Genomic DNA, 23,641 nt, shown 5'->3' with positions numbered 1-23,641 from the left:
TCGATAACTGCCATATGCACTAGCTGCTAATGTTTGCCAACACTGCCGCAACAGCTGTTCGTCGTATACCTATGTCTGAGGCATGTGGAGTAATGTTGTCACGAATTGTATAATGCACTATGAACTTAAATATTTTTTATATTCAAAAGCTTATGCTATATATTTTTTAAGATATTAAAGGAGTTGTTTGCGTTGGTTAGCATTAGCTAGGTCTATGCATTCGCACTATATATATATGAGTTAATATGATGCCTAATAAATGCTTAATACAGATGCAAGGGTATTCAACCGTCGACTGTTAAGTTTTCATTAAACTTGTGTTTTGTTCCCTGTCGCGCTTCTTAGCCACTGCCGGTTTTGTAACCATAATTTTTTTCGTTCTGAATTTAATTTGTTGATTTTCGTTGGTAACAAATGTCGCTGCTACTGCAACGAGCTGCAAAACTCATAACGCGTAATACGCTGCCCCTGAAAGCTGCAAGCAGATGTTGCTACTCCAAAGATACGATTTTGGGTGACGGCAGCGAAGTGCTAGTGGAGCGCCTGGAAGGCAACCAGAAGGGCATAACAGTGTTGGGACTAAATAGGCCGGCTGCGAAAAATGCTTTCAGTCGTGGCCTGGTTAACACGTTCACTGATATTCTGCAGGAAATCAAGCGGGACAACGGTTCTAGAGTAGTTGTGCTGCGCAGTCTCACGCCAGGCATCTTTTGTGCAGGGGCAGATTTGAAAGAACGTAAAGGTAGGGGATGTAGCTCAGTGGTAGAGCGTTCGCTTTGCATGTGAAAGGCCCCGGGTTCAATCCCCGGCATCTCCAGCAACTAACTTTTTACCTTTTTCATTCTTTTTAGTATTTTTATATTTAATAAATTTATTTTTTTTGGTAGGTATGACCCCTGAGGAGACCAGCGAATTTGTGACCCAGCTGCGTGGCCTGCTCATTAGCATTGAGCAGCTGCCCATGCCTGTAATTGCGGCACTCGATGGCGCTGCCTTGGGCGGCGGCCTAGAAATGGCCCTGGCCTGTGACATACGCACAGCTGCCACGAATGCAAAGATGGGTCTGGTGGAGACGCGATTAGCTATTATACCGGGCGCTGGTGGCACTCAGCGTTTACCACGGATACTCTCGCCCGCACTGGCCAAGGAGCTGATATTCACAGCTCGTGTACTGGACGGTGCCGAGGCCAAGCAACTGGGTCTGGTCAATCATGTGGTGGAGCAGAATGAAACAAAGGATGCGGCTTATCAGCAGGCTGTCAAGCTGGCCGAGGAAATACTGCCCAACGGACCGGTGGGCGTGCGCATGGCCAAACTGGCCATAGACAAGGGCATGCAGGTGGACCTGAATACAGGCTACTCAATCGAGGAGGTGTGCTATGCACAGGTCATACCCACCAAGGATCGTCTCGAAGGACTGGCAGCCTTTGCCGAGAAACGCAAGCCGGTCTACAAGGGCGAATAGGCTTGACCTAACAGAGGCTGGCTCTAAGCCAAAGCAGTGCATTTATTAGATTGTTATTCAACTATTTTTTTCTGTTATTTTTTGAAATGAATTTAAATAATAACTAATGCAAACGTAGAGCTTTATACTAGAGCTAGTTGAACATCGTATTTCTATTAAACTGTCGGTAAGCTACTAATTGTTTACACTTGCAAAGGGTATTACAATTTTTTCATGAAATGAAAGCATAGAGGAAGATATCTGCCAATTCGATCATTTTATAACTTCTTGATCTGTATCAAACATTCGAGTGAATATAGAGATAAACCTCTGCCAGTTTCTATGTAAAATAGTTCAAATCCAGCATGGAAATACTGCAATATGCTTAAGAAAGTATGCATTTATGTAAAATATATTAAATTTTTTTAGGGTCGACGTACGTTTGATATAAAAGCACTTGGTCCCGACAAAGATGGGTAATACCCGTTTTTCGGATATATGTATATTCTGTAAGGGTGTTTAATTTTCGTCTCTGCCAAAGATAAGTGCTTCTTCATGCTACTCGGATGACGCGGCTCCCAATTGTTGCTGCAGTTAGTCATGCTGATTGCTAATTGCTGCTATTAAATCCCAGCTTGACTGTTCATTTGATTTATGTTCCCACAAAGCAAATCCGACTTACATGCAAAATACATCTCCGCCTATGCGGAAGTTGTCATTTCTATAGAAATGTATTGAGAATTGTTTAGAAAGCGCCAGACAAGCGCATTCCATAACTTCAGATTGACTGGGTAAAGTCATTTATTGGAACATTGCGCACATACATATATACTATATTTATTTGTAAGCGTATTTAATTTAGTTTTTTTTTCAGCTATTCAGTTACTTTTTGAGTGCCGGCGCAAACAATGAGCTTTTGTTTCGCCAAAACAAAATAAACACGCTCTTATATAAACAAAAATGTACTGAATGAAAGGCGTTAACTAGTAGTTAAAACAAAAAGCAATGCGGGTGCGTGCCGCCTATCCACGCAGACGCAGCCGCAGCCGCAGCCGCTCAAGGAGGCAGCAGTCGGAGTTATTGACTAGCTGTCGCTTGTCACCCAGAGCAGTTGACCCACTTGCCACGCCCAGATGCCGCACAGCGCCCTCGCAAGGGGCAGGCTACGGGGTAGACATCAAACGTCCATTCAATTAACACGCAACACCGTGTTTGACATCATGCAAGGTCAGTAAACGCGGCTCTTGACTGGATGCGAAGTGTGTGTTTTAAGTATTTCGGACTTGACTCCGCAGCTGACTCAGTATCGGTCATTTGGCGAATCAGATGCGACAATCTAGAGACAACTAATGCCAAGCGCACTTTGCATACTAATCAATTAATGAATTAATTGCCTAGACACACGGATGATGAGCTCGAACTGGACTGGAAATTAGAACCCAAAAACAAAAAGAAAAACGAATACAAAACACACACATTGCACAATGTGAAGGCTGTTCCGGAAACAATTGCGGAAGCATATCGATTAACATTAACATTATTGTTGTTAATAATATTATTATTATTATAAAGCAATAAGGTACGAAAATATATTACGTGCTACGGTATTTGTGTACAAAACGAGTTTCATGCATTTTATATGCTCATTGTACATTATTTGTTTGGACGAAATACATACGAATGTATGTCTGTATGCTGGGCTCGCGATTTGCATTGCAATGGATCAGCTTATGGACGCACACCCTGTAAAAGTAAAGAAAAAAAACAGACAAAAATCACACAACTCAAATGATACAATGTCTTCCAGGTATTTGTACTTTAAAACGGCGACATGTCGAGTGTTAACAATGAGATTACAAACACGTCAAGCTAATGGCAACAAACGAGGCATGACTTAAGATGCCAAATCGTATTATACCCTGTAACCATTCCCAATTGATAAAAAAAAAAAGTATATTGAATCCGTCCAAATACATGCGACAGGCTAAAAGACGATTTCCAAAACTCATAGAGTATAAATATTTGACATAGACTTCAAATCGATAAATATCGATTTTCATCAACGCTTTAACGAGCACATTTTCGAGATGAGAACAAATTTGGAATACATCTTGAGTTTTGAGCTCTCTGAGCACACACTTTGAATCCTTATTGGACCTCGCCGAAAACTAAATAAAATATTTAGCTTTGCTTTGCCTTTGAATGTAATTCCCAAGTTCTGAAAATTGCATAACAATCGAACGGCAGTTATCTACAAATAAAGTTTATTTAGTGCATGAATATAGGGTATATTTTGGCCAGGCACTCTTCAAACTCGAACTTGTCTCGCTTTTTTAATGTATTTTGTATACCCCCCGTCATCATACTTGCATATAGATTACATATACTCCTGTGTCTATATAAATTCTAAGCCAATCATCAAAACAATTGAACTTTAGCCAATGTTTTGCTGATAAAACATGGGCTTCCATACTTATCTATAACTTCACATAATCTTAACATTCGGCATTGTGTATATAGTACGTCATATGTTACGTTTATCCACCTGGTATCTAAGAAGGTGCTTGTAACTTGTGGCCACAAATTAAAGATACACGGGGGCAACAAGTAAACAACCAATCAATTTAGACAATTACGTCAAATTGATTAATAGAAACAGACGACTTTTGCTTTTAATCACAAAATAACGAAATAAAAAAAACGCCTTAGACCAATTACAAATGCCGCTAAATGTTAATTAACGCTGAAAATTTTCCATAAATCAATGAACGACAAGCTATCCCATGCATTTAATTAAGTCACTAAAACTAAACTCGAACTAAATAAAACACTTTTCAAAATGCGACGCACGTGAAAATTGCATTTCAATTTGTACCTCAAAATTTTCCACTGGCCCACTGAATGGAACAAGTGACAACAACAATCGAGCGTTTCATATTTTATGGCCAGGCAACAAAATCGAGTGCAATAGCAACAGCAGCAACAACAACAATGTCCACTTGAAACAAGTTAATAACAAAACTCCATGATCTGACTTAAAGAGACGCCTCAAGGCGACGACAGCAACAACGGCAGCCACAACAAACACAGACTCTAAGTAATTGCCATGTTTAAGTACTCTCAGCCGTCGTCCCGCTGGCCTGGCAACGCAGGGAACCCAGCCAACAGCACCAGCCGCAGCAGAGCGCTCTTTAAGGCGCCTCACAAATTCTTAGCTGGCCATGTTCAATGCACTCCAATTTGACCAGGTCTACTCTTTCCGCCCGACACCCCCTACCAAATTGCAGTAGCAGTGAAAAAGTCAACTGCAAGCGCTAATGATGATCATAATGAGCTTGATGAACATGCTGATAATGATGCTGCTGGCAGACACTCTGTCTCTTGCGTATACAGGGTGTTCAAGGGAAGACCTCATTAGTTGACTACAATGAGCAACGCCTCTTTAATTAGAGCAAAATATTATTTATTATTAGACAGAACGTACATTATTACGTTAGCTTGGGATTTGAGCCAGCGTCCTTATATTAAGGTGTATTGCTCTCAAGGTTGCCAAGTTTCAATTTTCGAAATATCTTTCTGATAAAACATGGCTTGGAATATAACGAACCAATTTAACCTAGCAGCAAAAATAAATCAAATCAATTGGGCATAACTAAAGAACTATTTTTTACAATAATAAATACAAATAACTCAAGTAAATTGAGATTTCTCAGCTGCATTAGTTTAGTTTTATAAATACAAACAAAAAATATTTGTATTATAATTTTCAACCCAAAACAAAGTCGCATAAAACAAAGAAGTAAATTGAATATTCAACCAACTTTATTTGAAATCTTGTTTTCTCGTTTGGTCATGAACAACAATATGTCCATATTTTATGCTCAAGAACACTTTAAATTTGGCTTTTGAACTTCTTTTCAAGTTCGCTGCAACAATTTGTTGCTACGCTTGGATAAAATGTAAATAAACGAGCGGGTTTCACGCATTCACAGATCTCCTAGGCCAATATAAATCATGGCTTATCAGTTCTAATTTCAATACTAATGTTTATCAGACTGCATTTAATCTTAATGAGCCTTAAGTAGCTACCGTTTTTTTCGCTGCTGCTGCTGCTGCTGCTGCGGCGGGCGTTGCCACTCTGTGCGCGCAGCGGCAACGCTGCGTATGAGCAATGCAATGCACAGGCATACTTGTCTGGCTGTAAATGCCCAAAACTGAATGGTATAGAAAGCACGCACACACACACATACACACACACACACACACACACACACACACACATAGACACATAGTGAATGAGAGAGAGGCCGACTTCGCCCCAACTGCGTCACGGCGTCATTTATTGTCCGTTGCGATAATTGCTCGCCCACTCTTGTCCCCGCTCCGCTCACGCAACGGACAACCGTCTGTGTGTGTGTGTGTGTGCTTTATAGCCGGCAACAGCGGCCGCAGCAGCAGCAACAAATTAAGGCAGCAACATTGGCTTAATATCAGTCACTAACTGATCGCCAGAGCGTTAACAACAACGCAAACGCAGCAGCAGGAGCCGCAGCTTAGAAAAAACGCGCGCGACTTTTGACGCGTAGCATAGCATTTAGTGACAAAATAAAAAGTAACCGTTATTCACAATAGCCGTTTTAATAATAGACTTTACAATTAGCTTGCGGCTAATTAAAGTCTAGTTTTGGTGTTTACAAAACGCGCGCGATTCATACGCGTTTCTCGTCCACGCGATTTGTGCGGGCGTTAATTAACGCAAAGGTGCAACAAAATTAGGAACTTTAAAAAAACAATCACAGTTCGTGTCAATGTTAAGCACAAACAGTTTGTCAAAAGCATAAACAAATAACACGAGCATTGTGCAAATCATTTTGAATATAATTATATTAGCAACAGTTGCGAAAAGGTAATTCAAATAAAGTCCGCTAAATGCAGATTTTCATAAGAGCCTTACACAAATCTTAATGGCATGTTATATTTATGGCAGCAAGCTGAAATAAATTGAATAAAAATATATATTATGATTATAGCTGAACGAAATTTATTTAGTTCACAGAACTTAAAGGAAAAACTTTTCCCTAATTTATTTGGTCAAATATTTTTAAATGCAATAATTATTCACACTTAAATGTCAGAAAATATTGCCCATTTTTAATACTTATTGTTTAAAAGTTTGAAATACAAATAAACTTAACAAAAAATGTAGCTCAAAGTTAATAAAACAAGTTGAGTTGGTAATATAGTTTACTAAATAACATATTTTTATCTATGTAAATTATATATTTTTTCTATGTCGCAGAAATGCAATCGGCAAGCACAAATTAATGCCAGTCACGTTGTATCTGAACACAAATGAAAATTGCGCTCAGAGTTCGCATCTAATTGAATGTTTGGGCCAATTTGATATAGAATTTTATATGGATGCCAAACTGAAAGTCAGTGGCCCCGAGATCTGATAAGAGGCGACAACAACTTGATTTTGGTATCGTAAACGATTATTGACTTAGTTTTATCTGTCAGCTACTTAGCTTTTTTTTAATGGCATTCATAAACCCAAGCAATGTATGCGCTGTGTTCTCGACGAACTTACATAATATCGGGGCAAGGCTTTGTAAATCGCAAACGCGATTTCAATATGCAAGTTCAATATGACGAGTACGTCAGCTGCCTCATTAATTATGCGACGCATGCGTACACGTTTTTTTTTGCATAACGAAAGTGAACCCCTTTCAAACAGAGGGGGGTTCCATTTTTGACACTGAGCTAAAATGAAAAGGCATTTAATGCCACTTGAGCATTGATGTAGTGCTTTATTCACAGACAGTCTGTAGTGCTGGCAACAAGTTTCAGCCACACATCCCAAGCACGTGAATCGCAGCGGCAGAAGCAGTAAATAAAAACAAAACACGAAATAAGAAATGAGAAACTCACGATAAAAAGGAGCCAAGCTGGCTTTTTGCTTAATTTAGCTGTAATGCAATGCATTGAGCCAAAAACCCGTAGCGCTGCGAAAGATCCTAATTGAAATTCAATTAACAATTAACATTTAACGGTAATTCTTAAGCTTAAGATGGTCGTTTAATTATAAATAGGTTAATGAAAGGTAAACAGAAGGTCCGGTTAAATGCACGTTTTTCGTATAAAGGTGGCTTATATAATGCTGCCAAGAGCAGCTGAGAAAAAATATGCTTCAAGAAATTCTACTTCTAATCGAGTTGTAGGTTTTAAATAATTTCCGAAAGAAATAAGTTCGATACTAAACTAGATTCTAGATTCTAGATAAAGATAAGTGAAAAAAAAATTTCCCTCGGCAGGGTTCGAACTTGCGACTGACCGCATTACTTGCTGACGACTCTTCTCAACACCCACTCCAATAATTGAGTGTAATTGAGAAAAAAAACGAATTAAAATAGCAGCACTGAAAACAATCGCAATTGCAATGCTGTTAATATAATTCGAAGCAGACGCGCATGAATGTGTGTGTACATGTATGATAAAATTCTTGGAATTTGCGCCCCATCAAATTGCGCATTAAAACATACGTAACTTTGGTTTTTTCTTAACCGACCTTAATGAAATTTTCTACAGTACATCTTATTTTACCATGGAATATTTGTGTATTCTCAAAAAATAAATTGCATTGCAAATGGTGGCTTAAATTGATAGGCAATACAAGTTGGATTATTAACTTGATTTATAGTTCTGCGGTGGGGGCGGGAAGGTGGAGATAAGTATAAAATGAAAGATACTTGATATATATATAATTTAATATTTTTGCTCAAAAAGCAGGATGCCAATATCGATTTTTATCGATTGCTTAGAAACGGAGTAAGTTATCGATTACGAGGATAAACAGCCAAAATTTCAAGTCCCTAGCTCTTATAGGTTCTGATATAATTGCGTTCATACATACAGACAGACGGACGGACAGACAGACGGAGATGGCTAGATCAGCTATTGATGATGATCAAGAATACACATACTTTGTGGGGTCGGAGATGCTTCCTCCTGCGTATTACATACATTTCCCGAAAAACATTATACCTTTTTTACCATTTAGGGTATACAAATTCTTTAATGCCTTTAGAAAATTCATTCATCTAAGAGTCCTAAGAGTCCTTATATTTATTATTAGTTCTAGTTTATCAAGAGATGCAAACCTTTAAAATAACAATTCAATTTAAATTTGCTTCAGATGCTATCAAAGCAAATTGGTGCAAAGGTGCTTTTAAAGGCATCTTAAGCCAATTTCAATTGAATACATATAATTTAGATCTGTATCTTCTTCAGTCGAAAAGATGAGATTAAAGAAACCATTCCTCAAAAAATTCCGCTCATTTATAAGCACCTCAATATTATTGAATTAACAGATTCCCAAGCTGCAAAAGCTTCCACGAGCTGATTTTATGGCAAGTCAAATAGTTAATTAGCGAAATCTTTTCACTTATATCTCTTGTTCCGTTCCGCTCATTAGTCAAGAGATTCGGCGGTATCCTGGTACCTGATGTCATTGCCAGTTTAGCATAATCATAAAAGCTAAACTAGTGACGCAGTTTGGGTAAATGTTTAATTAAATTATGGATGTCAGCGCGGCGGTGCGATGATTATAATGCCACGCCAATCAAGCGTTAATAAACATAAATAATAGATCTATATACGTGGACAGTGATATGACACCGAGAACTAATCAAGTGCCCGTTATGATTCATGATCCTATCGAGCCCGTGATGTCGTAAAAGTCCAAAACGACTCCGACAATCAGAATAATTATTAATAATAATCGGCGACTGCCCAACGCCCAAATAAAATACAATGTCAACACCCGGCATGTCAAGATTGCATAAAGTACGACCCATTTTAATCGGGCCGTAAAGTTTTATTAAGCCAATTTCCCCCGAACTGGGTAACTACCAGACATGGTTGGGACACTCTGGTCGGTAAGATATAGGATCATTGCCGGTGTCATAATTTTAAAGCGTGTCAATGTCGCACACACAGATAAATAAATGTTTAAATGCATGTACAATATCAATATATTATGTTTTATTTTATATATATATATTTTTTTTTCCTAATTGCTTGGTACTTAAGTTGACTAATCTTATCGAGCTGCAACGATAAATAATACTTGTACGATTTCCTAATCGTATCTCTTTTCTGATACGAACAACATTCAAAAGCAATTATTATAAAATAAACTTTTCATTTCGCTTGCGAAATCCTTAAAGAATTATTACTTGAATAGCGCAAATCCTTTAAATGAAATGTAATATCAAATAATACCCAGATCTTGGCGTACTTGATTAAATCTGAGTTCTTCCAGTTCGCCTTTGGGTCAGCTCGGGGGCGTTCCGGCAGGCGCTTATCGCTGTTATCAGCTATCAGGTACAGAGTTATAATTGATTTTAAAGGTAGCTTTGAGTATTTATGACGAGCATTTCCAAATGCTGTTTTTTTTTCTGAGTGTTTTATTAATTACCACTGCTTGGCATTTGCCTTTAGCCATGTTATCATTGGACACTTGCATTCCAACACCTTCTCTGGGCCCAGTCCCACCATTGGCGCCGGCCGAACATTCAGTTGCTTTTTGCCCGAGGGCGTGTACGGTTCTAACTCACAACTTGTTCGCGAATATCAGACGAATATTATAGCCAGAAAGTAAGTTAACGCCATTAAGACTCTTAGATTCGTAACAAGCAGAGTGCAAGGGATTAAAGCAATAAAACTTGTGATAATGTAAAAAAACTATAGATCATATTATATATAAGAATTTGTAGTTCCTATCAGAACTTATTTAATTGTATGACAACGGTACATTCAGGACAAAAAAAAAAATGTTCGCAAAAATATTAATAAACTTGGAAGCAAGCAAAATATGTTTACATATTAACATGACATTATTGATTATCTGTTATAAGCAATTAAATGATAAACAGGAAATCCAAAAATTTAGTTTTTTTTTTTGCGAAAATAAATCTTAACGGGTTCTATAAAATATTGCAATTGTACTTCGCACACTTGATGGTAAACAACAATAGTTTAATCCAATCTGAAATCCTTTCCAATCAAACTCTTGCAAATCGTTTTAAGCTTAAACTTGTTGAGAATTGCAACGAATTAAAAGATGAAAATTAACAAAACGAGCTTCAGTTTTGTTTGCATTTTCACTCCAATGAACAGATTTGATCACTTCTGAACTCTGACTAACTAGGGCTCCTACTGGTTCTAACCACGTGCGTCTTGAGTGCGTCTCGAATCTAATCAGTAACTAAATGTTCAGAAGTTAGAAGTGTGGCTAACCCAATACAACTTAGTAACTAACATAGTCATCTAGCACTTGAGAAAAAGCCATAAATAATATTTACTAGCGATTAGTTGGCTAATCAAATTTGCCTATTTCTCGAGTGGAATCGTTGGGCCTCGGCCTTCTTGAACTCTGAAGGGGTAAACCTGCATGAACGCTGGTCATGTGACCATGAGAAATATTATTATGCACTCTATATGGCCAACAGTTTATGTGCCCAAATGGCTAGCTAATTTTGAATGGGTTTTATGAGGGTTCTATATCGGAATTACAACCACTTTGGCCGTAAACGTAGAATAAAATTTATGAATGCAGTCCACACGTCAACCAACTGGCCGGATGATAAACCCGCTGGACGGCCCAGCAAATCAGATAACGATCGTGTGTTTGTTATTCGCATAGCTCTATAAGAGGGACAACTGCCCCACACTCTGTGTAATATTGTGTTAAAGCTTTTACTTGAAATTGGCAACGATAAGATATGACTGGCATGCGCCTGGCGAATATCTCGAATGGATTAGCCCTCGCCAGCTGAATCAAAGCCATTAAACATCAGCCCCAACAGCGTTCATCACATATGTCAAACGATTTCTACCACCCACAGATGACAGATAATAAGGCATATACGCCGGACACGGAACCCGCCGGTTCAAATGAGGTACCGGGGTCTAGCTCAAACCTGCCGATAGCGCCGCCCGCTTATAGTGCTGCGGTCGTCCCGCTGAATGACTTCAACTCCAAGTGAGTAGCAGCTGTTCAAACATTTAAACAGCTTTAACACTCTCTCTCTCTGTCTCTTCCCCTTCTCGTCGCAGAGCCAACCTGACTGAGAAGGATCAGCTGTCCCAGGAGGAGGCCGCCTACAGCCCGTTCGATAATCGCGATCCCAATGGCGCCAGCGCTGGCGGCGCTCTGGCGCATCTGCTCAAGAGTTCATTGGGCACGGGAATTCTGGCTATGCCCATGGCCTTTCACAATGCTGGTCTTGTCTTTGGCGCCGTCATGACGCTCATCGTGGGCTTCCTCTGCACGCACTGTGTACACATTTTGGTAAGTGACAGCGCTGCCCATTTGTCAGAAGACAATAAAAGTTAACTCTAGGCGGAAAATGGCTAGCCCTCCAAAAATAGCTTTTGTGAGATTTTGAGAAAAAGAAGCTTTAGTGGAAAAGCGATTTTGGGTAAACTTTTCTTAATATATGTAACTATCTCTAGTCTACGTCAGAAACTTGAGTGATATTATTGCATAATTACACAAATTAGGATCTTCCAATTAATTGGATAGATAAATGTTAATAAATCTTTCAGTTTCATCAGTTTCTGGTATTGTCTAGAATTATGTCAATTGAATTGTTTTCTAAACGATTTTTGGGCTTGGCCCTTGCGTATGCGTATGAATGAAAAAAAAACTACAACAAATATATAAGTTCCTCGCACTTGAGAAAGTAAAACCCATTTACCGGGAAATAAGCAATCGACCAAGAAATTTATCAATACAATTTTTAACACCTGCTGTTGCTATTGACGCACTTGAACGTCGCAGATTTTGATGCTTTACTTAACTAGTTCAAGGCCCGGCAATTGACAAAGCCCGAGAAGAGGGCGAAACAAAGTTGGTTCGCGTTTAAAAACGCGTGCAAAACGCCACGATGAAAAGCCAAAACGGCTGGGAATTATCATTAGTAGACAGTCTGAAGTTTTTATGAATACGCTTGAGCAGTATTTATAGTAGATGTCCTCCGAAAAAGAACTATTTCCTAGAAATAATAAGTGCTATAAACACCACACGCCTGATAAAAAGCACGCACGAAATCGGCCTATAAATAATGCAAAATTCTTGGCTAAATCAGCACACAAATCCCGGGAAATATATTAAGCCACTCGAGTCGCAGATTTATGGCTTAAGATTCAATTTGGATTAACGAAAAAGTGCAAGTAACGATTGGACTCTAGCTGCGTCCATGTAGATATGGGGCTCTTATCTGAAGTTACGCATACGACTTGCAAGTGAGACTTCTTTATTACGTACTTATGGGATTGTTGTTCCGCAATGCCAGACAATTGTCGATTGCTTAACTATATCAATCGGTGCCCGATAATCGTTACCATGGGTACTATAAAGTGCCTAGCTGCTTATAGAGTCCCCTCTAACCGAGTGCATTTCAAGAAAGGCGTCAACAATTCCGTAATTTCTAATCGGGCAAACAAATAACTCAAGGACTTTAAGGGAACTGCAAAGTATATAGTTTTGAGAGGTCTAACAAAGTAGCAAACGGGTTTTCCAAATCATAACATTGTTTTTTTTCAAAAAGGCCGATTAAAACTGACTTTGGATCATAGAAAATAGCTTTGATTCGGTTCCATGTTTTTAATATTAAAACATTTGAATAAGACTTACTCTATACCCATTAAATTGAAAAATATTCCTGATTTTGAAATTTGATTTTCCATTTTCTTTTCCTGCACTTTTTAGGTGAAAACATCTCACAACATTTGCCGAGATGCCAAAGTTCCGGCATTGGGTTTTGCAGAAACTGCTGAGAAGGTGTTTGAGTATGGACCGAAAGCGATACGACCCTATTCCAATTTTGCCAAGTAAGTGTTTGTGAAGGTTATTATAAAATATTGAGCTACTAGGCGCCACGCCCTTCTTTTGTTATCGAGCTGGTGAAATATTAATTGGAAATTTAATTAGAAATTTTTGCCAAATGATGAGATACTTGTTAAAGCTTATATTCGCATCAATATCCAATTATTCTAAATACTTGTTATCTTACAAATGTATATTACCCAAGATAAGATAACTGGACTTGATATATGAAACAGTTCTTAGCTTTTTTTTATATGCAAAAATTTGGACAAAACAAATTGAATGGAATTATTTTCCGAGAAGTTTTTTTCGTATATCACTCAACAACTTTTGATATGATTTATATAATTGAAATTTAATCTGTAGAGTTGAATACACTTTCATTAATTACTTTCACACATCGTGACCAAATTTCAATAACGCCCCCCACAAAGTTTCTGATAACTTACTTAGAGTATAATTAATGGGTATTTTTCTGCTATCAGTTCGCTGAGGACTTAGGAGGTGTTTTGAATGTAATGCTGATAACTGTTCATTGCAGGCAATTTGTGGATATTGGCCTGATGGCAACCTATTATGCGGCCGCCTGTGTCTATATGGTCTTCATAGCGACCTCCTTCCACGATGTCATCAACTATGATTTGGGCCTCAAATGGGATGTGAGAATCTATATTGCCATGACTGTGATACCCTGCCTGTTGATCGGTCAGATCAGGAACCTCAAATGGCTGGTGCCCTTCTCGCTTATGGCGAACGTGTTCATTGTGGTCACCTTTGCCATAACCCTCTACTACATGTTCGATGAGACGCTGGACTATTCGGACAAGCCTCTGCTGGCGCCCGCAGCGCACATACCCCTGTTCTTTGCCACCGTTATCTTTGCCATGGAAGGCATTGGTGTTGTCATGCCCGTGGAAAACTCGATGAAGAAGCCACAGCAATTCCTTGGCTGTCCCGGCGTCCTCAATACAGCCATGATCACTGTGGTGCTGCTCTACACAGTCATTGGTTTCTTTGGCTATGTAAGTAGCTGAGCTCCAAAGTGGAGATGAACTAGTTGCTCATGGCTTTTCGTTTTATATGTTCACAGGTGCGATTTGGTGACAAGGTCCGCGGCAGCATTACGCTAAATCTGCCCGATGGCGCCTGGCCCGCCGATACGGCCAAGCTTCTGATGGCAGTGGCCATTCTTTTCACCTATGGCCTGCAGTTCTATGTGTAAGTAGAATATGCTCCAATGAGAATCATTTTTCTATTTCCACCTCCTTCTCCTCTTGCAGGCCCAATGAGGTGCTGTGGCGCAAGATCCAGCACAAGTTTAATCCGGAAAAGCACAACATGGTGCAGATTCTGCTGCGCACTGGCATCATTCTGGTCAGCGGCGGCATTGCAGCGGGCATTCCCAACCTGGAGCCGTTCATCAGTTTGGTTGGCGCCGTCTTCTTCTCACTGCTGGGCATCTTTGTGCCCAGCTTTGTGGAGACTGTATATCTGTGGCCCGATCGTCTGGGCTGCTGCAAGTGGAAGCTGATCAAGAATATTCTTCTGGGCGTTTTCTCTCTGCTGGCGCTTGTCGCCGGCGCCGCAGCCTCCATTGATGAGATGATAAATCCCAAAGAGGAAAATTAACAATTGTCCATATTTGATATGCCACGACACTTAACTAGTATTAAATGAGATGCAGGTGCTCCAATTGGAGAGCGAGTGAGTAGTTCTAAGTGCAGCAGCCCCACACATAAACACGGACACACATCCAGACCCACACCCAGACACACCTCCCAAAAAGAAAGACATGTTGAACATGACTGAGCAGCTGCCGCTGGACTGCATTGAAAAGATGATATTAATTCTTAAGCCCTAGCACCGATTCTGCACATATATGTTTGTCTTATGTGTGCCTAGTTAGTACCTGTATCTATACATATACACACATATATATACACATATATATATATATGTACTTGTATTTAAACTAAGAATTTATAATCTTACACACTTAGCTAAAAAGCCTTCTTTTGTACGCGTTAAATACAATAAAAATGTTAAAAGTTTTATAAATATGTAAATGTAAAAAGCTTTATATATATTTTTGGACATTGTCTGAACTTTCTAGAACTATTATCGTTTATTTCTATTTCCACAGGGGTTTACTTTTCGATAAACGCTTTTTGTAGCATATTTTTTGGGGTCTGATAAAAGAAAAGATTGTGCTCTTATGTTAGCACTGTAAAGCAAACGAATTTTTTCACCGATTGTTCTTAGCGGAGCTTTATGATATTAAAGTTTAATTAATGTATCAATAAAACTGGAATAAGTTTACAGAAACAGACAGACGGCTATTTCGAATCGATTGCTAAAACTGATCAATAATATGTCACATAAATGTGTAAAGCTCCATTATGCCTCTCTTTTTTATCCATTTTTAATTTTGTTTAATCATGATTAAGTAAATTAGTGCAAATGAAAAAGAATGGGACGAATCAAGGTTCAGATCTAGTTCTGGGTTCAATATGAAAAATGTATTTCATGAACCACATCTAGAGGCGAGTTGTTGGTTCGAACCGCGAGCCGAACAAGTGTACATTTTTTTTTTGGGTGGGGCTTGGCATGGTTATAAGCTATACATACCATATTTTCGTGCTTTAAATTTTTACAATATCCTCAGCTCCAAGAGGGAAACTGTTGCTTCAAGTTCCTTTGCTCCTTTTTCATCATAAACTTCTTCATTCTTTACAAATCCTCCTCCGCTCCGATCACATGAAGCCGACTTAACAAAAAGACAAGCGTGTTGCGATCACTTAAAATTAAAGATTAGGAATGTAAAATAGGTTAAGGGAAAACTGAATATAAACGTAAAAGGGATTTCGAGCATTCTCTTAAGGGTATACATAGTATTTAGATATCTCACATCTAGAATTAACATTTAAACCATTGTTTTTATAGAGCTATTACAAATGCCAAATGTGATCTGCACAACACATTTTTATACCAAACTATTCTTTAAGGCATTTCAAAATAAAATACAAATGTAGTTTCGGTCTGTAGCAATATTTTCCATAAACATAAAGTACAAATAATTGGAAACTTATAACGAAATACAATTAAGTGGAATAGAATACAGCGGCGCGCATACGTAAGTATAGTAATTATTAAGTATGTAATAAAATTAATCAATTTGTGTTTGTGTGAAAACTGGATGAACTAAGAAGCTGCAAAAAAGTGAGTGCATTTATGTGGGCGTGTTCACTACAAACTAATGCTGTGCGGAGCTGAATCTCATATGAATGGTTTTTGTTTAATTATTGTTATTATTATTATTATTATAATTATTATATTATCAACTGAATCTTCAACCGTGACGTCAAATTAGATGCATTTACTTCTTCTTCTTTTTAGCATTGGAGCTGGTTGCAACCACCTCGTTTTTGCGCTTCTGATTCGCCTTCGGCTGCGGCGGCGGCGCTGGTGTGTTTGTGCTGCTGCCGCCCGGTGTTTTGGGCGTCTTCTTTTTCTTCTCGGCACGCTCCTTCTCCTCCAGCTCAAGATTCTCGCGCTCAATAAGCGTTATCAGCGTATTACACCGTCGTTGCAGCTCCAGCGCGGTGCGAGATTTAATAAACCAATCAAAGCGAAACTGGGGTGAGGCTCTGTAAGCCGCAAAGAACATGACATTAGACACATATATCCGAGGATAAGGCGGATAAGGCTTACCTTATGGCCGCACGCAGCTCCTCGTAAACGTTCTCCTTGTCAAAGCCCAGCTTGTGCAGCATGCAGACCAAAAACCGATCCTCAATTTCTGTGTAGTTTTTGCCCTTGTTGTTGCCATACTGCAATCGCAGCTGATGGAACGGCGCACGATAACGAGACATCTGCAAAAGACACCAACAATTATTTAAACAAATAAGTAAAATTAAGCTACAATCCAAAAATTTAACACACCTTCTGATCGAGAGCTTTTTTAATTGACAGACGTCGCTGAATTTTGCCTTCGCCGCGCTCAATTTGGCCCATAATTCGCTCAATATCCTGCAGTTCGGTGCAGCGCTCCCAGAACACCGCATTGTACTCGATGACCTCCTCGGGCGTCTTGCCCTCCACATCCTTGGCAATGTTCTCGATGTCGTCACGACCGTATTTCTCGTTCGCCTTGATGAACTGGTTAAAGTCACGCTTTGTCCAGGCTGTGAAGCCCTGCGACAGCAGATTCTCCTTCTCCTGGATCTCTTCTTCGGTGAGCGGCTCAGCCTCGTCAATTTTGCGCTGCTCCTCGCGCTGCACTTTGGTAGCCTCCGAGCCAAGCTCCGTGTTCTTGGGCACCTTATAGCCAACAGTCTTTCGGAAATAATAGATCTCCTGGTCTAGCAGCTCAAACAGACGCGGTGGAAAGAATTGAAAGTCTTGTACAATCGGCTGCTTAGGTGGACGCGGTGCCTTAGGCGCCTTTGGCTCAGAGACTCGCAATGCCTCACGGAAATAGGCATCTACGGCATAGTTAGCCTTTCGCTCACGCTTGGGCGGCTCAATCCAGTTGCCCAACGCGTTCAGCTTTTGTTTCTCGCGCCAATCCTCGCCCTCAAACTGATACACAGAGGAGGTGCCCGCCTCGCCGTTTGTGTCCATGGTAAAAGTACGCAACGAGCTCTCACCCAAGCTATCTAGTTGAGCCTTCTGTTCTGCTGTTTTGGCCTCTCCGCGCTCCAGTATGACATCGATATCTTCGTCAGTGATGTCCGTCTCTTTGGAGCTAAATACCTGGTTGGCACCAAAGCGAATGATGTTCAGCATCTCGTCCTTATTGAGCTGGGCACGATTATCCACGAGGCGACCGCCTTGGATAACCATTTTGTCCAGTCGCAGCTTAACCTCGGCACGCTCCACAATCTTCTCCTCAACGGTGCTCTCGGTAATCAGGCGGAACACGCGCACCTGCTTCTTCTGGCCAATACGATGTGCACGATCCATGGCCTGTAGATCCATCTGCGGATTCCAGTCCGAATCATAGATGATGACCACATCTGCGGTGGCCAAATTAATGCCCAAGCCGCCAGCACGTGTTGACAACATAAATATAAATTTAGTACTGTTCTCCATGTTGTACTCCTGGATCTGTCGATTACGATCCTCGTGCGGTGTCTGGCCATCCAAGCGGCAATAATTATAGTTACGCCAGTGACAATAATCCTCCAGAATATCCAACATGCGTGTCATCTGCGAGAAGATCAGCACACGCGAGCCTTGCTCCTGCAGTTTTGGCAACAACTTGTCCAGGATGGCCATTTTGCCAGAGTTATAGACGAGATGCGTGTCCGTAGTGTATGGTGGTCCCGGCTCGGCGCCATCGAACAAATACGGATGATTGGTGCATTTGCGAAGCTGCATCAAGATGTTCTGAAGTCGCATTTTCTCCACTTTGCCAGCACCGTTAACGATGTCAATGTCCTTCAGTAACACCTTGGTATACCAGTCTCGCTGCATTTTCGACAGACCAACGAAAATTTTCAGTTCCTTCTTGGGCTTTAAGCGCTTCTCCACCTCCGCCTTAAGACGACGCAACAGGAAAGGCTTGAGCACAGCGTGCAGGCGAGTGACCAAAGCATCATCACCCAGGCAGGTATTTGTATTAAACCACTCGTCAAAGTCCTCCGAGGAGTTAAACACATCCGGCAAGAGGAAATTGAGCAGTGCCCACAACTCATGCAAATTGTTTTGCAGTGGGGTGCCCGTAATAAGCAGGCGATTGGCCGTTTTAAACTCGCGGAGAATTTCTGAGAGCTTCGACTTTTCGTTCTTGATCCGATGCGCCTCGTCGATAACCATGTAGCGCCAATTGAACTTCTTAAATACAGACTTCTCGCGTATGCACATCTCGTAGGAGGTAACGCAAACATCCCAATCGCCCGGCAGGAGTACATCGCGTATGAAGGTGTTTCTCGTGTCCTGGTCACCAATAAGACAGACAGCGTGCAGCGAGGGGCACCACTTCTTAAACTCATTTACCCAATTCTGTAGCGTCGACTTGGGCACGATTACAATGTGCGGTCCAGCTTGGTTTCTATGGAGTGCCGTGATACCAAATAGTATATTTCTCACTCATTCAATATATCATGAGTACTTACTTGAAATGCTTGAGATATCCAAGCAGCGAGATGGTCTGTAGCGTTTTTCCCAGACCCATTTCATCGGCCAGGATGCCGTTGATGCCATTCTCGTAGAGCGATATCATCCAGTTTAGGCCACGTACCTGGTAGTCACGCATTTCGCCGCCTTTGATATAAGCGGGCGAGGCATCAAAACGAAATAATTCCTTGGTTGCCGAATCCTCGGCGAGCAGCTCTTCATCCTCCTCTTGCTCTGTTTTGCGATGTCGATGACTGCGCCAAACAAGTTAACATTAACTTAAGTGGATCAAGAGAAAATGACTACTGAATCACTTACTCGGCCACATCCTTATCCTTGTCCTTGTCCTTGTTTTTCTTGGGTCGACCCTTGGGCTTGGTGGGACTTTTTGCACTGTTTGTCATAAAATGGGTAAAAATCTCCGTTTGCTTCAGCAGATAATCAAAGCGTCTGCTGCGATCAACCTCGATTTTATTGTCAAACTCAGCCTCCTTTTCGCCCGAAGAGCTGGTTGCCGCCTCCGAGGTGGTCTCATTCTGCCGGAACGTACAGGGAAAATGATTAACAAACATCTGTACGAAGCGGCATGCGGCGTCTGCTCCTTGGCATGGAAAATTTTACAAACGCTGGCTGGTGAAAATCACTTACCGAGTTCTCCTCGTTGGTTTCCACTGTGGCGGCATCTGTTTTCGACATATTGACAATGTCGCTCGTTTAATTTCTATGATAAAATTATAAATTATTGAGTTTTCCAAATTATTTTGGACAAGCGAGAGCGTTTCGCGTCTGTATGTGTGAGCAGCAGCGGGAAAAAGTGGCGTTTTGCGGGGTTGCGTTGAAGACGATTCATCGATAGTTTACTAATGTTGCCAAAGTTATCGATAACCAGGGCTGCTCATTTCAGTATGTTTTACAACACCAAGCTAAATATAAGCAAGTTTTCGCGCCAATTTTGTCAACTATATTTTATTTTGTTGATACATTTGCTTTTCTTTTGCGATCTTAATAATAATGTCTTTTTAATTGTATTTAGTTAAGAACATAATAAAATCAAATTTCTCTTTTTCAACACATAAATAACGTATGATTTCACTAGTGGAAAGTTGTATGAATGTAAATAAATAAATGGTAAATGGCCTCTGGTAACTTGGACGGATTCAAAGCCCTTTCGACTTTAGCTGGTATCTTTTAAAGTCATCTCACCATAATTGATACCCTTACGCTGACGCTTGGGCGGCTCAATCCAATGGTCTATTTGACTACTCTTTCGCTTTGCGCGCCAATCCTCGCCCTCAAACTGATATACAGAGGAGGAGCCCGCCTCGCTGCTTGTGTCCATGGTGAAGGTGCGTAGAGAGCTCTCGCCCAGCTTATCTAGTCTGGCCTTTTGTTCGGCTGTTTTGGCTTCTCCACGCTCCAGTATGACATCGATATCGTCGTCCATGTTGTTCATGTCCTTGTTGTTGAATATATCCTTTGCACCAAAACGGATGATATTCAAAATTTCATCTTTACCGGGCTGGGGGCGATTTTCAAGCACACGACCGGCTTGGATAACCATTCTATCCAAACGTAGCTTGACTTCTGCACGCTCCACAATCTTCTCGTCGACGGTGTTCTCCGTCACTAGACGGAACACGCGCACCTGCTTCTTCTGGCCAATACGATGTGCACGATCCATGGCCTGTAGATCCATCTGTGGATTCCAGTCCGAATCATAGATGATGACCACATCGGCGGTGGCCAAATTGATGCCCAAGCCGCCAGCTCGAGTTGACAAGAGGAATATAAATTTAGTGCTCTTCTCCATGTTGTATTCCTGAATCATTTGATTACGGTCCTCGTGCGCCGTCTTGCCATCCAAGCGGCAATAATTATAGTTACGCCAGGCGCAATAATCCTCTAGAATGTCCAGCATGCGTGTCATCTGCGAAAAGATCAACACCCGCGAGCCCTGCTTCTGCAGCTTTGGCAGCAACTTGTCCAATATGATCATTTTGCCTGAGTCGTTTACCAAATGCGCGTCCGTCGTGTAGGGTGGTCCTGGTTCTGCACCATCAAACAAATAAGGATGATTGGTGCATTTACGCAGATGGGCCAAGATGTTCTGCACTCGCATTTTCTCTACTTTGCCAGCACCGTTAACGACGTCAATGTCCTTGAGCAAAAGCTTAGTATACCACTCGTGTTGTAATTTGGACATACCCACGAAGATCTTGGTCTCTTTCTTGGGCTTCAAACTCTTCTCCACCTCCGACTTCAGGCGACGCAATAGAAAAGGCTTTAGCACAGCGTGCAGACGTGAGACCAGCGTCTCATCGCCCAAACAGGAGTTTGTGTTAAACCACTCATCGAAATCCTCCGAGGAGTTAAACACATCTGGCAACAGGAAATTGAGTAGCGCCCACAGCTCGTGCAAATTGTTCTGCAAAGGGGTGCCCGTGAGGAGTAACCGATTGGCCGAGTTGAATTCGCGTATAATCTCCGCGAGCTTCGTTTTTTCGTTCTTAATACGATGTGCCTCATCCATAACTAGGTACTGCCAGTGGAAGCTTTTTAGGGCGCTCTTCTCACGCAAGCACATCTCGTAGGAGGTGATGCACACATCCCAATTGCCAGACACCAGCACGTCGCGTATAAAGGTCTTGCGACTTTTCAAGTCGCCAATGAGACAAACGGCGTTGAGTGAGGGGCACCAATGCTTAAACTCATTCATCCAATTCTGCAAAGTCGACTTTGGCACGACAACCAAGTGCGGTCCAGATTGGTTTCTGCAAACAAGGTTTGCATTAAAACGTGGATACTTATTAAACGCTGTTTTACCACTCACTTAAAATGCTTGAGGTAGCCAAGCAGCGAGACGGTCTGCAGCGTCTTGCCCAGACCCATTTCATCGGCCAGGATGCCGTTGATACCGTTCTCGTAGAGTGATATCATCCAGTTCAGGCCACGTATCTGATAGTCACGCATTTCGCCGCCTTCGATATATGCGGGCGAAACATCAAAGTGTACTAGATTGTTGTTATTCGAGTCCTCTGCCGCCCCATGAGGCTGATCCTTTACCGATGCACGGCGTCGCTGCCTGAGCAATAGGAAATTACTTTAGTTATTTGTGTTGCATTGAAAGGTTTTGCTTCACCTACTCAGCCTTCCCTTGAACCCTGCCATTCGGTCTTCCCTTCCTGGCACGTCCCTTGCCATCGGTGGGGCTCTCTGCGTTTGGATTCGCATTCGACATGAAATGTGCAAAGATCTCCGTTTGCTTAAGCAGACAATCGAAGCGCCTGTTGCGTGCGGCTTCAATATTTTTTAAATAAGCCGCCTTAGCTTGCTTGAACTTTGAAGGCTCCTCAGGCTCCACTGAGTTAACGATCTAACAAAATGCGCATGAAAAATTTAGAAGAAAAAAAAAAACAACGGGATTTAGTCGAGAGAAAAAACGGGATCACTTCTGTTTTACTCAGCTGCAGCTTACCACATTTTCTTTGTTTTCCTCCATTGCAGTGACATCTGTTTCTGACATATTTGTATCCGTTCAACAATTCGTATTTATTTAGTTCATATATTTAATGTGCATTATGCGAGTCGCTCGAAACGCGTCTTAATGCAGCGGGAAAAAAGCGGCGATTGTCAAACTTCATCGAAGATAGATATCGATATCATTATCACAAAATACGAGCGTTGCCAGCTTTTGTTACTTTTGGTGAATAGGATTCAGATTTATGATATTTAACAAAAAAATTAAAAAGTAGTACACTTTTTATTTTAGGCCAAGCTGCATAAAGTAGCCTGTTTTCCTACTTAAAAACACTGCAAGAGCCTCGAGTAATGTCTTTATTCAGTAAATGTGTTAGTTATTCTTGTTTATTATTATTATGTAATAGTTTCTAGTAAACTACATAAAGTCTACGTATTTCGCACTGTTGGCTTGAAAATCAATCTCGTAGTTATGAATTAAGTGATCTCATAAATATTGAACTAAGAGCAGCTGCATAATTAAACAACTTGGGACGGTGCGCTCTGGGTATTAATAAGCAGTGATAATTAAAATAGGACAAATTCAGACCAAAATCATTTTGAAGAATGCCCGAATTACCATTGTCCGTTTTTAAACTTTATAAAGCCAGATTTTACGGCAAAGAAAATTATGTGAAATTTAAAACACCACAAGAATTGTGATAATG

At 40.8% G+C, this 23,641-nt stretch overlaps 4 protein-coding genes and 1 non-coding gene across 6 annotated transcripts; 3 read left to right on the top strand and 2 right to left on the bottom strand.

Moving 5' to 3' along the window:
• The first annotated feature begins 339 nt into the window (after nucleotides 1-339).
• On the top strand, nucleotides 340-1,591 carry LOC115764488 (methylglutaconyl-CoA hydratase, mitochondrial). Its single transcript, XM_030707576.1, has 2 exons — nucleotides 340-742; nucleotides 888-1,591. The coding sequence occupies exons 1-2, from the start codon at nucleotides 415-417 to the stop codon at nucleotides 1,463-1,465; spliced, it is 906 nt and encodes a 301-aa protein (XP_030563436.1). The 5' UTR covers nucleotides 340-414; the 3' UTR covers nucleotides 1,466-1,591.
• Trnaa-ugc lies at nucleotides 746-817 on the top strand. Its single transcript has one exon. It is a non-coding gene; the product is annotated as a tRNA-Ala (tRNA).
• Nucleotides 1,592-5,960: 4,369 nt separating the features above from the next.
• Nucleotides 5,961-15,396, top strand: LOC115764542 (proton-coupled amino acid transporter-like protein pathetic). Of its 2 annotated transcripts, none has more exons than XM_030707655.1 (7): nucleotides 5,961-6,350; nucleotides 11,353-11,489; nucleotides 11,564-11,798; nucleotides 13,221-13,342; nucleotides 13,879-14,359; nucleotides 14,428-14,555; nucleotides 14,618-15,396. In XM_030707655.1, the coding sequence occupies exons 2-7, from the start codon at nucleotides 11,353-11,355 to the stop codon at nucleotides 14,964-14,966; spliced, it is 1,452 nt and encodes a 483-aa protein (XP_030563515.1). In that variant the 5' UTR covers nucleotides 5,961-6,350; the 3' UTR covers nucleotides 14,967-15,396. The 2 variants fall into 2 exon arrangements, with proteins under 2 accessions (XP_030563515.1, XP_030563514.1); XM_030707654.1 differs by lacking the exon at nucleotides 5,961-6,350 and adding an exon at nucleotides 10,034-10,102.
• Nucleotides 15,397-16,386: 990 nt separating this feature from the next.
• On the bottom strand, nucleotides 16,387-20,264 carry LOC115764536 (chromatin-remodeling complex ATPase chain Iswi). Its single transcript, XM_030707646.1, has 6 exons — nucleotides 20,106-20,264; nucleotides 19,776-19,993; nucleotides 19,457-19,711; nucleotides 17,280-19,392; nucleotides 17,049-17,209; nucleotides 16,387-16,984 (listed from the first exon to the last, which is right to left on the bottom strand). The coding sequence occupies exons 1-6, from the start codon at nucleotides 20,151-20,153 to the stop codon at nucleotides 16,714-16,716; spliced, it is 3,066 nt and encodes a 1,021-aa protein (XP_030563506.1). The 5' UTR covers nucleotides 20,154-20,264; the 3' UTR covers nucleotides 16,387-16,713.
• Nucleotides 20,265-20,458: 194 nt separating this feature from the next.
• LOC115764591 (chromatin-remodeling complex ATPase chain Iswi-like) lies at nucleotides 20,459-23,206 on the bottom strand. The gene is made up of 4 exons (XM_030707742.1): nucleotides 22,933-23,206; nucleotides 22,601-22,830; nucleotides 22,288-22,539; nucleotides 20,459-22,228 (listed from the first exon to the last, which is right to left on the bottom strand). Exons 1-4 carry the CDS (start codon nucleotides 22,978-22,980, stop codon nucleotides 20,632-20,634), a joined length of 2,127 nt encoding a protein of 708 aa, XP_030563602.1. The 5' UTR covers nucleotides 22,981-23,206; the 3' UTR covers nucleotides 20,459-20,631.
• Between the last annotated feature and the right edge of the window lie 435 nt (nucleotides 23,207-23,641).

The sequence above is a fragment of the Drosophila novamexicana genome, unplaced genomic scaffold, assembly GCF_003285875.2.
Source record: "Drosophila novamexicana strain 15010-1031.04,08,12 unplaced genomic scaffold, DnovRS2.1 tig00000858-arrow-arrow-pilon, whole genome shotgun sequence".
NCBI classification, from domain to species: Eukaryota; Metazoa; Arthropoda; class Insecta; order Diptera; family Drosophilidae; genus Drosophila; species Drosophila novamexicana.
Note: the sequence above shows the minus strand (reverse complement) of the source record. Positions and strands in the feature narration are given on the sequence as shown.

Excerpts from the sequence above, each read along its gene's own strand:
- LOC115764488 (XM_030707576.1), top strand. The coding sequence starts at position 415 with ATGTCGCTGCTACTGCAACGAGCTGCAAAACTCATAACGCGTAATACG. Across the intron at positions 743-887 it reads AGATTTGAAAGAACGTAAAG|GTATGACCCCTGAGGAGACC; the intron begins GTAGGGGATGTA and ends TTTTTTTGGTAG.
- LOC115764542 (XM_030707655.1), top strand. The coding sequence starts at position 11,353 with ATGACAGATAATAAGGCATATACGCCGGACACGGAACCCGCCGGTTCA. Across the intron at positions 11,799-13,220 it reads CGCACTGTGTACACATTTTG|GTGAAAACATCTCACAACAT; the intron begins GTAAGTGACAGC and ends TGCACTTTTTAG. Across the intron at positions 14,360-14,427 it reads TCATTGGTTTCTTTGGCTAT|GTGCGATTTGGTGACAAGGT; the intron begins GTAAGTAGCTGA and ends ATATGTTCACAG.
- LOC115764536 (XM_030707646.1), bottom strand. The coding sequence starts at position 20,153 with ATGTCGAAAACAGATGCCGCCACAGTGGAAACCAACGAGGAGAACTCG. Across the intron at positions 17,210-17,279 it reads AAAAAGCTCTCGATCAGAAG|ATGTCTCGTTATCGTGCGCC; the intron begins GTGTGTTAAATT and ends TGTCTTTTGCAG. Across the intron at positions 16,985-17,048 it reads GAGCTGCGTGCGGCCATAAG|AGCCTCACCCCAGTTTCGCT; the intron begins GTAAGCCTTATC and ends TGCGGCTTACAG.
- LOC115764591 (XM_030707742.1), bottom strand. The coding sequence starts at position 22,980 with ATGTCAGAAACAGATGTCACTGCAATGGAGGAAAACAAAGAAAATGTG. Across the intron at positions 22,831-22,932 it reads AGGAAAACAAAGAAAATGTG|ATCGTTAACTCAGTGGAGCC; the intron begins GTAAGCTGCAGC and ends GCATTTTGTTAG. Across the intron at positions 22,229-22,287 it reads GGCTACCTCAAGCATTTTAA|AAACCAATCTGGACCGCACT; the intron begins GTGAGTGGTAAA and ends CCTTGTTTGCAG.